General features: G+C 42.9%; 1 protein-coding gene across 1 annotated transcript in view; it reads left to right on the top strand.

Moving 5' to 3' along the window:
• The first annotated feature begins 1303 nt into the window (after window positions 1–1303).
• The window catches only part of LOC140714256 (glutamate receptor ionotropic, delta-1-like), an 870844-nt gene continuing 857909 nt past the window's right edge, over window positions 1304–14238 (top strand). Inside the window, exons 1-2 of the mRNA XM_073025312.1 lie at window positions 1304–1508; window positions 3574–3729. Coding sequence (XP_072881413.1) covers window positions 1421–1508; window positions 3574–3729 — 244 coding nt within the window. The 5' untranslated portion in view covers window positions 1304–1420. The remainder of the gene's footprint in view (window positions 1509–3573; window positions 3730–14238) is intronic.

The following is a 14238-nucleotide window of genomic DNA, read 5'->3' on the forward strand; positions in this document are numbered from 1 at the left end:
CGGAAGACAATGTCTGATTCACAACAGACTTTCAAACCCGCTATCAATCATCAGCCAGACGTCTGGACCTTCTATTTACAAACATTTTTACCGGCATTAAACAAACCCGACTGCCCGGCTTTTTGTCTCAAGATTATGGCTTGCACCTTAAGTTCTACCGGAGACCCTCCTATCCTGGCGCGATGAGTGCCGGGTCCCACACATCTTCCACTGTCAGAAACAAATCTTAAAATCCTGCGATTCTATTAATTTGAGGTATTCTCTTTCTCGCTCTTTCTCTGTCTCTGTCTCTGTCTCTCTCTCTCTCTCACACACACACACACACGTACCAGGGAATACACGCTGTCTTCCCCGACGCGCTCCCTGTCTTACACACACACACACACACACACACACACACACACACACACACACACACACACACACACACACACACACACACACACACACACACTGGTGGCGGCGGTTACACGGTCACATCCGCCCTTCAATCTATTCCTCAGACATCCCCCCCCCCCGTAAATCAAACTTACAGCGCTACCCCCCAGCTGCTGTTTCACATCCTTCCCAGCTCGCCACAGGTTAATTGGGGTCACGGGACAAAAGGCACCCCCGCACCCCCTCCCAAAGTCCCGGCGCCCATTCGTCCCGTCACCTTTAACACTTTAAGCCCCAAATCTCCTCCCGTAAACCCTTGAGGTTTTCTCCCGGAGAAACCTTGCAAGGTCCTAGATCGGACCCCCATGGAGAACGGTTGAACCCTCCCAGCATCTCCCTTCGCCCCCTCGTTTCCTCATCTCTCTCTCTCTCTCTCTCTCTCTCTCTCTCTCTCTCTCTCTCTCTCTCTCTCTCTCTCTCTCTCTCTCTCTCTCTCTCTCTCTCTCTCTCTCTCTCGCTCTCTCTCTCTATCTATCTCTCTCTCCCTCTCTCTATCTATCTATCTCTCTCTCTCTCTCGCTTTCTCTCTGCTAGTGTACGGCGCGCTCCTTTTTAATCTGACTCCATCTCTCCGCGTAGTTCCATGTAGACACACACACGCGCACACACACACACACACATATACACACGCATACTTACAGACATACATAGACACACGCAAACACACACACACACACACACACACACACACACACACACACACACACACACACACACACACACACACTGCAATCACGTGGCGCAGAGACACCTCCGCAATTTGGATGTTATGTCCGGGAGCTGGTGGCGAGAAGCGCCGGCTCCGCGCACTTTGCGTTTTCTCCTTGCCCCCCTCTCGCCCAGCCCGCGTTCCCCCCCCCCCCCCCCCCCCCGATTATTAATTGTCGCGGCCGTATATAGTGTGTATGTGTGTGTGCGCGCTTCCCTGCGGTGGGGGTTGTATTAGGATCTGCCCCGAACCGACTGATGCGCCAAGGAAAAAATGGAAGTTCTACCCCTGTGCCTCTTAGCCGCCTTGTCTTGGATTTTTGGCAGCGATTTAGTGCGAGCAGATTCCATCATCCACATCGGTAAGAAGCCGGCGACGACAAGCAGTGCCTGCCTGTATTGTGAATGGGTCGATGGGTCGGAGAATGTCGAGGGTTAGGGGAGGTGGGGGAATGTTTGAGGAGGGTGGGCGGGAAGGCAACCGAAGTTGGGGCGGCTGCCTTCTCTTCTTCTATCTCCAACCAGACTCGGAGGGAGCAGGAAAGGTGTGGGATTCCGTCTGGACCGACACCGGGGTGAGCTGTGAGCCGGAGCTCAGTGTTGGAATGTAGAACCGTGTTCTGCTCATCTCTCTCCCTTCCAACCCAAACCTCCAAACTCCACAGCACCAAAACCCTCGCGACCCAACACTCACAACCCAACAAACTTTCTGCCCTGAGCCCCTCTCCGTGCCTTCAGATTCGTCTCTAAATGAACCGCCGCTTTTCCTGACAACCGTCACATAAAAGTTTAAGGAGATCTCCCCTACCCTTATTTTCACTCCGATCTGTTTCCACTACCTTTTCTCATTCCCAGCTTTCCTGTCCCGATCTTCATTCCCTCGTCCCAATTGTTCGAACTCAACCACATTATCCCAACCGCCCTGAATACCTCTGCTCCCGACACAGGACGAGCTCCCTCCCCCTATCCCCGCCACCCTGCGAGGGACTGGGGCCTCTCGCCTCGGTTCATAATTGAAATGAAAGCGTGAACCCACGAAGGGCTAGACCGGAGCTCGGTTCAACGACCTGTAGCCTTGCACTTCACAGTCTCGTTTTGTCGATTTAAGGAATGCCAATTGCAATGGCAAGAATAGGGGGCAAGATAATTCAGCGGTCAGTAATCCGACAAAGAATGGGGCGAAGGGGAATGGGGGGTCAGGGTGCGCTCCCCAGAGGCGGCAGTGCTGCAGTGGCTCCTCGGGCTCTGCTGTGCATCGGGGTATACGGACACCTGTACACCATAAGGCTTCGGGCTTCGGACGCCAAGATCTGTCCCGCTTATACCATTTTATGCAGCTGTAGCTGGCCATAAAGCGGCCTAAGCGGTTTATTGCGAAGAGAGTACCAATCGAATTGCTATCATTTTGCGTCGTGAGAGTTTCTTAACTGTTTACAGTGATAACTCGTACACACACACACACACGGATTCAGATTCGGGAAGGGTATACAGTGTTAGTAACATGATGCACTTGTAATTAAAGACACCGAGATTAGATGTGTCCAAACAAACATTGCGGACACAGGGACCTCCCGTTTTGGGATCCAGCCCACCTTTCAATTCCAGTCCACGGAGAGAGAATGAAGACTCTCAAATTACACACAAACACAGAATCCTAACCTTAGCTTCAACCAACTTTTGCTATGATGCTGATATTTTCTCTAGTCAAGAGTTAGAAGTAAGGCATCTTTGTTTTTACATCTTTCCTATGAACCTACTCTGTATGGGGCCCTGGAATATTGTGGAGGTCTGCGCAGGATTTTGATACTTCTGTTGCAGAACTCTGTTACACAGGTCTGGACTATACAGGATGTCTATAAACAACCATACACTTTACAGGATACATGGAGTTGTACTATCCGAGTTTGACTATAATCAGTCACTGTGGACAGTAATTATTTTTATTTTAATGAGAAGTTAATCAGTCAGGCAACAAATTTATTCGTTTATTAATTACTTTATCACGCATTACTGACATTTTTCCTAGATGACAATTATTCCTTGGATTACTCCGCTGCATGAAGCTCCTGGGAGCGGGCCTTTAATGTAACCTCATAGACCAGTAAATGATACCTTTTCAACAATAGTGTACCTATGGGACCAATGCATTCCGAGAGACTTGTTTTTGTGTTTATCAAGCGACACCAGTCCACACATTAACCAGTTGTTGCGTTATTGTTGGTCTTTAATTATTTTTATGCCTTTTGTTTGAAATTTCTGAATGAGGAAATGAATGGGAACTGGCTGTCAGACCTTTTATCACCAGCCCGGGTGGACAGTTCCCTAGTGCTGAAATGATTCTTAGGAACAGTAGGAAAGACAGTTTAGGTAAACTTAGGAAATGATTGTAGTCAGACATCTTCTGAGCATGTTCCTTTCCCCTGACAGGTGCAATTTTTGAAGAGAGTGCGGCGAAGGATGACGAGGTTTTTCAGCTGGCCGTCTCCGACCTCAGTCTCAATGACGACATTTTACAAAGCGAGAAAATAACCTATTCCATCAAATTCGTCGAGGCGAACAATCCCTTTCAGACAGTGCAGGAAGGTAGGTGCATTAGAAAATAATGCAATCAAATCCTTCCCAATAACATGCTCGGCCTCTGAAGCAGAACCAAAAACCCAACTCCGAGTTTCTCAAATGTTTACTCCTCTCTTGTTGCATCATCGACGGAAACCAATCTGATAATACCCCCAAACAAACAACCGAGTGGTGCGTGAGGGGATATCTACTCGGCGGCCTCAGCCGGTGGTGGGCGCTGTTCGCTAAGGAATGAAGGAGTATTGTCACAGTTTTCCATTGATTGATGGTGGGGTAGGGATGATGGTGGGACTCGCTTATGTCCTTAGCTATTTCCAGTAATGACACAGTCTCCCGATTTGGCTCCCGGGGCTTCCTGCGGGAAAACTCCCCCGGAGATAGCTGCTAACCAGCAAGTACCGAGTGCGAGGTTTCACTCAGTAATCATGGGCTCCAAATGCATCCTGACGCTTTCAGTTGCAAATCCGTTCACGGGCGGATGGATTATTGCGCAATTCAGACCCTGTTTGCTTCCGCTGGTTTTGTCGGAGAGAGATTGCTGCATTGCATTCAAACTAATAATCCTGAAGAAAGGATTAAAAAAAAAACACATCTGCACGGGTTTAATGTAACTGTGCAGTATCCAGCTTTGCAGCTTCCTATTCAGAGGCGAGCCGCTGGAAAACCTGAGGGAGCAGCTGACAGAGGTTTCAATATTTGGATCTTCCCTACTCCCCCCTTCCCTGTTTGTGGGGGATAGAATACAGCACGGGCTCAGTACTTCCCCGAGGGTACTGAGCCACGGGCATTAAGAGGATCTGCATCCCTACGCTTAACATATGATGGATCTTAAGCAATGGATTATTGTTACGTAACTCAATACGGGTATTATTCACTGTACAGTTATGTGCTGTGAGGGCAGTTACCTTTGGTACGGGTTAAGTATTGCAGTGTGAGGGAATACTGCAACTTCATTATGCCAAGCACATTTGTTCGTCGTGTTGTTGTTCCGGAAGAGCAGTCCTATCAGAATTTGAGTTCGCAGAACCCACATTGCGGACTTCTGTTACACAATATTAAAAAAATGTGGTGTAAAAGTGGTGTGGGGCGTTTGCGAGCTCACATTAGACGGGGACGAATATTTTTCATGTGCTTTATGATAGTTGCTTTTGAGAGCTAACAGGCAAGAACGGCCATATCGTTTGTTCTTCGTTTTGGCCGAAGGAATCCAACCAAGTTTAAATTAAATTACAAGTTGCAATTACAATCTCTGAAAAGTTGTTAAACATAATATTTCTGGAAGGAGGTTATTTGGCCCATCTGCCACTTCATTCATAAGAACCTACAACTGTAAAACCTATCTCTAGGTGTTTTGCCTCCAATAATCTTCCCGTAATCCAATGTGCAGAGGTGATCCGTGACATCAGATTTTACCCGATTGCCCTTTGATCTTATTATGTTAGTCTTGTAACATTAAGTTATATTCCAATTGCACCCTTAACACTATTGACAATCAGTTTTGAATTGTTCAATGTTCATGTCGGATTGAGTCAGAAATGGCAATAGATCTCTATGACAAGAAAGTACCTCCACAGCAATCATTGGGAAGCCTGCATTTCATAGTCATACTTCTGTCCAAATGTTAATTTGATTGATTTTTCTCCTACCAGTGAGTATATTAACCTCTGCTGTGCCCTTAGTTCCTGAGAATACATTTGCTCTGATCTTTACCTTACTATTTTAGTCTTGCACAAACTTCCATTGTACACACATTTACAAGATACTTTAATTTTTGGAGAATTTATATATTTTTTGTGACAGATGTATAGTGCCCTCCATGTGTCACATCAATAATTTGGAACAACAGAGAATATTGATGATGTTGATTTGAAGACAACTTTTATTTATTAACAAACAATAATATGCACAATTGGTGTTTAGTGGAAAATGTCAGATCTAGAATCACTTTATTTAAGACTTAGATCCAGACTTTCTGTCTTGGCTAAGATGGTTTCTAGCAAAGGTTTTGACGTTCTTGCAGATATGAGAGTATTATATCATGAAACCTTGCTTTCCTACTTGCTGCCCATTATGCCACTGGTGCTTAGGGCAACAATGAATGTCCTCCATCTCTGTCCTTGGTAATCTTCTCTATTGTGCCCCAGATGTGGTTGAGGGTCGTCATTTCTGCCTGTATGTTGTGGTACCAGGTTGTTTTTGGTCTTCCACATTTCCTCCAACTTTCAAGGGTCCAGTGAAATGCTATCTTGATGATGGAATTGCCATTTCTTCTCATCACATGCCCAATCCATCTCCAACATTTCCTCATGATGATTGTGGCCTTGCCCTATTGATGACTCTGAATGAGTAGGGCATAGTTGGATATCTTTCTTGAGCAGAAAATAAGGGGAATCTTCTGAGGCTCGTGGTGTGGGATGATGACAGCTTGACAAAGTTGCTCTTAGTCATGCGCCAGCATTTTGACTCACAGGAGAGTGTGGACAGAACACTGTTCTGGTACAGCTTCACCTTGGTGTGGACACTGTATCTGGTTGATCTCCATATGTTCCTCATGGACCTGAAGACATTTCTAGCTTTTAGGGATAATCCACTTACAGATACATAGGATTGTGCTTCCAGAAATCCATGAAAATCAGCACGGTGATAGGGTTTCCCCAGAAGTTCTGAATTTCACCTGCATTCCCTCAGAGCTTATTAATAGTATAATTTGAGCATGTATTTTTTGATACTCATCATTGTAATTTTATAAATAATTTACTTTTGATATTTCAATTTAAGAACTGGAAGAAGTAACTTCTTTACTGGAATGAGTAAAACACAGTGACAGAGAGGTAGGGAGGTGGATGCTTTTCATGAAGGGATGGGGTCCTCGGGCAAATACTGATGAACAAGTTCCTGTATTTGATGTGACACCTTAAGGGCGACTGCTCTGAAGTATGATATCTATTTCCCTGTTGCACATTTATCCAAATAAACTCCTTTCATACATAAGTAATTATTTTTCAACCATTCAGATCACTTACTCACATTCTGCACATTGTCTCCAATAATAAATTTGCATTGATTTTTTAATTTAGGATTTTGCTGGTGTTGAAATATAGGTTGCTTCTGATCAATAATGTCCCCAAGAAATTTTACTGCTTGGAAATTTTTTGAAGTAGACTGATAACGCCTTTCAGTGTCATTTTTGTATGTGCGGTAGAAAGGAATGATTGGTGCCAGTTTTGCATCCAATTTGACAGCACATCAGCTGAAGTGAAGATACTAATGAGGTTGAACAGTGTTTGTTCCTGCATCATGAGATGAGTGTGAAATGCAAATAGAGCACGGTGCTCCTGTCTGCTGCATTTTAACATGGCAGCCCTGGTTAGCTGGAAGTTTATGCCCTTGATTCTCTGAGCACTGAATGTTCACTTTATTACGAGTGGTGGATTGGGCTCATTTGCTGCTCCACAGGGTAGGACAGAAAGTCAGTTAAGTCCTTCCAGATCTACTGCCAAAACTGTACAGTGGCTGGTTTAATGGAATGGTTGCTGTAGATTCAGTCCGTGTGCTTTGTTAGCACTTTGGGCATGTGGATAATTTTATTTTATAAGTGGGTGGAAATTTTTATTCAGTGGTGATTGCAGAAGGTCTCATGTATCTTCAGATAGAATTCATTTAGGCAGTCAAGAAAGCTCAGGTCATTTAGGCATGAACTGGAGATAATTCAAATGCAGGAAGTGCTATGGTAGTGTCCAGTTAGGATGGAAACAGATGAAAGTATATCTATCTACAGTTATTTGGTAGGGGCATTGGACAGGATATTTCACTATTAGTAATTCATCTGTTACCCAGAGGCCACCTGAAAGAAGGCAAATGAGTCCTCGATAAGGATCAATGTTTTTGAAGCTCAAGCAAATTGCAAATTCAGTCCCAGCTAAAGTAGCAAAACTTTTGACCAGGGTTCATAGTTTGGAAGAATTTACCATTTTTATGTATATATGTTCACAGCAAAAAAAATGTCCAAAGTTGAATCATAATTACAAGCTTTCACTGTGATACCCAGTGTGAGAAATGAAGCATTGCATGTGCACAGTTAAAGTTGATGTGTGTGTTTAGACTACAAGGCATAGGACCAGAATTAGGCCATTCAGCTCACTGAGTCTGTCTATTCCATTCCAGTCCAGCACTCCTTCATGGCTAATTTATTATCCCTCTGAATCCCATTCTACTGCCTTCTCCCTGTAACTTTTGATACCCTGACTTATCAAACCTCCACTTTAGATATACCAAATGACTTGGCTTCCACAGCTATCTGTGGCAATGAATTTCACAGGTTTACCACCCTCTGGCTAAAGAAATACCTCCTCATCTGTTCTAAAGGGATGTCCTTCTAATCTGAGTCTGTGTCTTTTGGTCCTAGATCCCCCCACCGTAGGAAACATCCTCTCCACATCCATAGTTTTCCTAATTCCCATCCTTTCTCTGACAAAAGAGGGAAACTGTCTTGACAGTGGATGACATGATTGGAAAAGCACCGTATTCTCCATATTGACTCTGTTCAAAGGTTCATATTTGAACCTTTGACATTACATTCAAATTTAATGTTAGAGAAATGTATACAATATACATCCCGAAATGCTTTTTCTTCGCACCCATCCGTGAAAACTGAGTACCCCAAGAATGAATGACAGTTAAATATTAGAACCCCAAAGTCCCCCCACCCCCAGCTCCCCTCCCTCCCACACGTAGGTGGCAGCGAGCAACAATCCTCCCTCCCTCACTGGCAAAAATAAAGCGCACCCGCTACTAGCACTCAAACGTGAGCAAAGCAATAGCAAAGACACAGACTTGCAGTTACTCCAAAGACTACATTGTTCAGCCGATAATTTGACATGCTGCAGGCTCTCTGTCTCTCCTAATAAGGGAGAAAGAGGTGACTCCATTTTTCAATGAGTGGGGAGACTTAAACAACTCACTGGTTTATGATGTTAAAAGTTCGTTACATCACTTTTTTTGAGCTCTGTGCCTGAAGATCGCAAGGATCCCGGGTCCCGACTCCCCCAACAACACACGGGTCTCTTGTGGTGACACCGACCCTTGATCTGCCCATCTCTACTTCCTCGAGGTCCCAGGCTTCTGAATCCGTGCCGAAATCTTAGACCAAACCTTTGGCGTGCCGAATAGCGGCCGAGAGCGGGTCCCATTCCCACAAAGAACCGTAGTCAGTGTGTAACTCCAGGTCAGGGTCCTCAAAAGAACCCTGAAAGGGAAAAATAGAGATATTAAAGATGGAAATAGAACTGTTTTCGAAGATACAAACAAAGGAGTCGCCGTTGGGTGCCATAATTACTTAGCTCCGCCTCCTCAGATAAAGGAAGAATATTTTTCAATCTAGGATATAATTACTAGACAAAGAAAGTGAATTGTATTTGTAAATTTGCATATTAAACTTGGAACCTTGTTGTGCTGTTAAACTCAAACCACGAACTGATACATTGCCAATATTATTTGTTTGCATCCTAAGAATATAATCTGTTTATGCCCTTGCCTCACCCACACCTTGAACAGAGTCTTTGTTCACCTCCAAGCTTAATCTCCCTATTAGTCTCACCACTACAGCACCATTTAGTACATTACCCTGCTACCATACCTTATAGATCCATTACTACAGTCCTTCACTGGCTTTTGATCTATGGTCAGACATTGTATCCAGGAATTTATTTTATCCCCATTTCAATCTGAAGTGATCTAAGTATTTTAAATGTAAACAAATGCATCATCATTATTAAAAGAAAGAGTGGGAAAGAAGATTTGTTATCAGCTCTTAGGAAGCTCTGTGCATGTGTTAATCAGAATGTGGTGACAGGTATTCAGAAAATAATAACCCTCTGCAACCTCATTATAACACAGCCCATCAAATCATGATCTAAGGTACCCTCTGTGTATTATTGTCTTGTCACAAGATGAAAATTAAATAAATGTTAATTTCACTTGTAAAGTGAGTAACCAGCGTAACTCGGGTGTCAAAGTTGTCCCCTGATAACTGAGTTATATTGAGTTTGCATTGTATCATTTGGTAGAGCCACCACTGATTTAAGAGAATGCAGACCTAATGAGGGCAAATGGGATCAATGTAAATGGGCAAAAGACCAGAATGGATGTGGTGGGTCAAAAGAGCTATTTCTTTGCTGTATTCTATAAAATGTGGCGGATTAGAGGAAATCATTGCATATTGTATTTCTTCCTTTTTAACAAGCTTTCACATAGAATTTGTTATTTTATATGTAAGTATTTTGAAAATCTGCGTACTCTACATCTACTGGTTCCCTTCACCTGCCCTTGTGCTTTCATCTTCAAAGGACCTCCTGTACATTGACTCGCACTCTTGACCTCACAGTCTACCTCATCCTGGCCCTTACACCTTATAGTCTGACTGTACTACACTTCCTCTCTAATTACGACATGTAATTCTGCATTCTGTTATTGTTTTACCCTCGTCCTACCTCAATGTACTGAAGTGATGAAATAATCTCCATGGACGACATGCAAATCAAAGTTTTTCACTGTACTTTGTTGCATGTGACAGTAATGAACCAATTTACCCATTATATTTGACAAACACAATTTCTCATAGAAGGTTTTCCTAAAATTGGATTGGGCGTAATGGATTAGGGATAGGGAGGATTCATTAAAGGACGGGGAAAGGAGAGTAGAATCAGAATCGGACTCAGGTTTAATATCACTGATATGTGTTGTGAGGTTTGTTGTTTTGCAGAGTAGCTTTCATGACTTTCATACGGATTGGTAGTTAATTGCTCCAATGATCAGCACTGACGCCTGAATTGTTCACAACTTACATGAAATACTCAGCTGAAAAGATAGACCATCCAAGTTTGCCCATAGTACAACGCGATCTGAACATAAGGTCATAGGGAACTAGGAGCAGTAGAAGGCAGCTCAATCCTTCAAACCTCCTCTAGCACTCAGTATGATGTACCCAGAGTTCAAAATGGAAACATGCATATTTGTTAGAAAGAATAAGAATAAAGAATATTCTTTGAAATGGTGAATAAGAAATGCTTGTTGGTGTGCTGAAGGATCTTAGTGTGCTTGCTTCTGAAACACTGAGAGCCGGCAAACAGATAGAGCAAGCAATTCAAATGGCAAATGCTGCATTCAGCTTTATTACTGGTAAGAGTGAAGTACTAGGGAAACTTTCTATATCTGTGCTGGGCTTCCATTTGGACCCTGTACTTAAAGCTTAACTGCATTGGGTAGCTGTAGCATAGCGTTGCTCGATTGGTTTTTGGAAATGGTGTGATCTTATGCGGAAAGAGTCACTAAGATTTTTCCTAAATCACTGCGATTATGCAGGCTGGGGAATCATCATATGGTAATAAATAATATACATAAAAAGGGCTTATCTACTGTGGCTGAAGAATTTGGTGGTAGGGTGTATAGTCTCTGCAAGACCAGATGAGTATGTAGAGTCAAGAAATTTCTTAAGAACTCACTAATCTTTGGAATTCATTTTCCCAAAGGACTTCGGATTCGCACTGGTTGATTATGTTCAAGACAAGAATACTGTACATTTTTAAAAAGAATGCTAATCAAGTGTCATGGGAATTGGGCAGAAAAGTGAACAAGGCAGATCATTGGATGTAATCTATTAAATGACGGAGTAGATTCATAAGGTTTACCTGTTATGTTTCCTTAAATCTTTTTCTGCCCTGTCCTAACTCAGATTTTTTAACCTCTGGAGCTCTACCCTTAATTCACTCACTCTTTCCAACATTGGCAACAAGAATGCAGTTATCATATCTTCCCTTTTCTCAATTTTTCACCAGTCCCTTTTCTGCTTTTTTTTACCCCTGAATGGTTATCCTTTAATCTTCTTACATTCATAGTCTTCTCTCTGGATGGAAGAAACTGCCTGCTACCCTGAACTGTAAACTAAACCTTCCAGAGTAACATCTAGAACTAAGCTTAGCATCCTATTAAGAAGTGCAGCTGCAGTTCCGATACTTTCCCCCATTCCTGTTAACCATTCCTATTCAAACAGTTGATTTTATCTGTAAGATTATGCAGCTTCATGTAGCTGGATAGAGCATGAAATAATTTTGATTGGCTTGGATCTGTACCTAATGATGTATTTCCTTTGAGAAATAAGCCAGATAACAAATCTAACTTATCTGCTAAATTTACCTTTACTTGTGCTCATTGCTGTCTACTCTTCCTGTAATCCACCGTGGGGTGTTTTGTTTTGTGCAGAGAGATGTATAAATGTAAGGTGTTGTTGTCAACTGTGTTCTAACAATAGCTTCTTATGAAGTGCCTTGGATTTCATTGTACCTCTCCTTGTTTGCTGAGTTGTAATGATTACAATATTATTTTCATTGCATAATATTGGTTTGACATAATGGATTCTGTTGAAGTCAGACAATATTTCTGCAGGATTCTTATTGCATTGTGGATGCTGCATTATTTAATGTCACATAAAAGAAACCATTAAGCAGCTGTTGAAAATCACTTGCGTTGGCTGCTTGGACATGCCTATACCAGGCAGGCAATCATTAAGCTTTTACATTCACTGATACTTGTCTCTTGCAAGAAAACTGTAGGCGATAACCTTAATATATCCAGCACAACACAAAGAGAGTGACATTGTCTTCCTACAGAGATAATAGAACACCGAATAAATCTTTTTTTAAATTCAGATGTTCTGTGTTTTCGATATTGTGCAGATTGTTGCTATCACATTAATGTGTAAAGCAGCTAATCAGGTAGTAAATTGCTGTTTCAGAAATTGATATTTCACCTACATTATTAAAACTGTTTCTTTCTCCAGTATACAAAGTTAAATGTACCTTACTCTATCTTTGCTACATATCCCATGATACTTTACACATCTGTCAGTCTCCCTCCTGATACTGTTAACTATCCCTGAATCCATATGCGTGTGGAAGCAAGAACTAATGTTTTCCACTACCCTTCATACAGAAACTGCTTCCTCATGTTGCTTCAACATAGCTTGTACTTGGCTTGTCGAGCACCTCCACACCCTCCACCACTAGCGGGACTTTCCAGTGCCCAAACATTTTAATTCCAATTCCCATTCCCATTCCTTTGTATCAGTCCATGGTCCCCTCTTGTGCTGAGATGGGGCCACCCTCGGGGTAGAGGAGCAACACCTTATATTCTGTCTTGGTACCCTCCAACCTGATGGCATGAATATAAATTTCTCTTTCCGATAAGGGAATTCCACCCTCCCCTTCCTTGATTCCCCACTCTGACCTTTTCATTCTTCTCACCTCAAGCAAAAGAAAATCTGCAGATGCTGGAAACCCGAGCAACACACAAAAAATGCTGGAGGAACTCAGCAGGCCAGGCAGCATCTATGGAAAAAAGTACAGTCAATGCTGTGGGCCGGGACCTTTCGGCAGGACTGGAAGGATGTTGTATTTTTGTCTATAGATGCTGCCTAACTTGCTGAATTCTTCCAGAACTTTGTGTGTGTTACTTCTTCTCACCTGCCCATTACTTCCCCCGAGTCCACTCCTCCTGTTTCTCCTATGGTCAACACTTCTCTCCTATCAGATTCCTTCTTCTCCAGCCCTTGACCTTTTCCACTCACCTGGCTTTACCTATCACCTTCCAGCTAGTCTCTTTTCCCTCCCCATCTTTTTTATTTTGGCATCTTCTCCTTTCCTTCTCAGTTCTTGGCCTGAAACATCAACCCGTTACTCTTTTTCCATAGATGCTGCCTGGCCTGCAGCATTTTGTGTGTGTTGCTTTATATTCAATTGCTCTTGATTACTATATCTGAAGCATATAATTTCCATTTGTAAAACCACTGTGCCACCTTAAATACCTCAATTAGATAACTCCTCAATGAATACACAAGCTAAGATTGTCTAATGATTTACCCCCTTCAGCAATGGTATCAGGTGAATCAGTCCTGCAACCCTTTCATAGCCTCCCTGGTGAACAAAGTTGTCAGAACTGACCATGGAGAACCAAGAGGCTGTAGATGCTGGAAAACTGGAGCAACATACAAAGGATTTGGAGGAACTCAGCAGGTCAGGTAGCATCCATGGAGGGAAGTGGACAGTTCAACATTTCCCTCTATAGATGCAGCCTGGCCCATTGAGTTCCTCCAGATCCATTGTGAGGAACTGAATAACGTCCCATACAAGTTGTAGGCTTGTGTTCTGATGTCTTCCCCTATTCTGGTCAGACTTGTGGCTGCCACAATGCCCAAGATCACTTAGTGATATGTGGCCCAGATAGAGCATGAGAATATCTTGACTGGCTTGGATTGGCATCACCTACTGCATTATCTTAATGAAATAATCCATCAGGCATATCAGACTTCCAAAGGAAACTTAATGATAAAGAAAAAGGTGAAGCCTAAAGTAAACAAAAGCTCTATAATTTCTGGAAGACTAGAGCATAAAGTGCTGGAAATGTTCGGCTGGTCAAACATCAGCTGTGGAGAAACAAACACAAGAATTAACATTTTACGAAGGA

This window comes from Hemitrygon akajei, chromosome 21 (assembly GCF_048418815.1).
Source record: "Hemitrygon akajei chromosome 21, sHemAka1.3, whole genome shotgun sequence".
NCBI lineage: Eukaryota > Metazoa > Chordata > Chondrichthyes > Myliobatiformes > Dasyatidae > Hemitrygon > Hemitrygon akajei.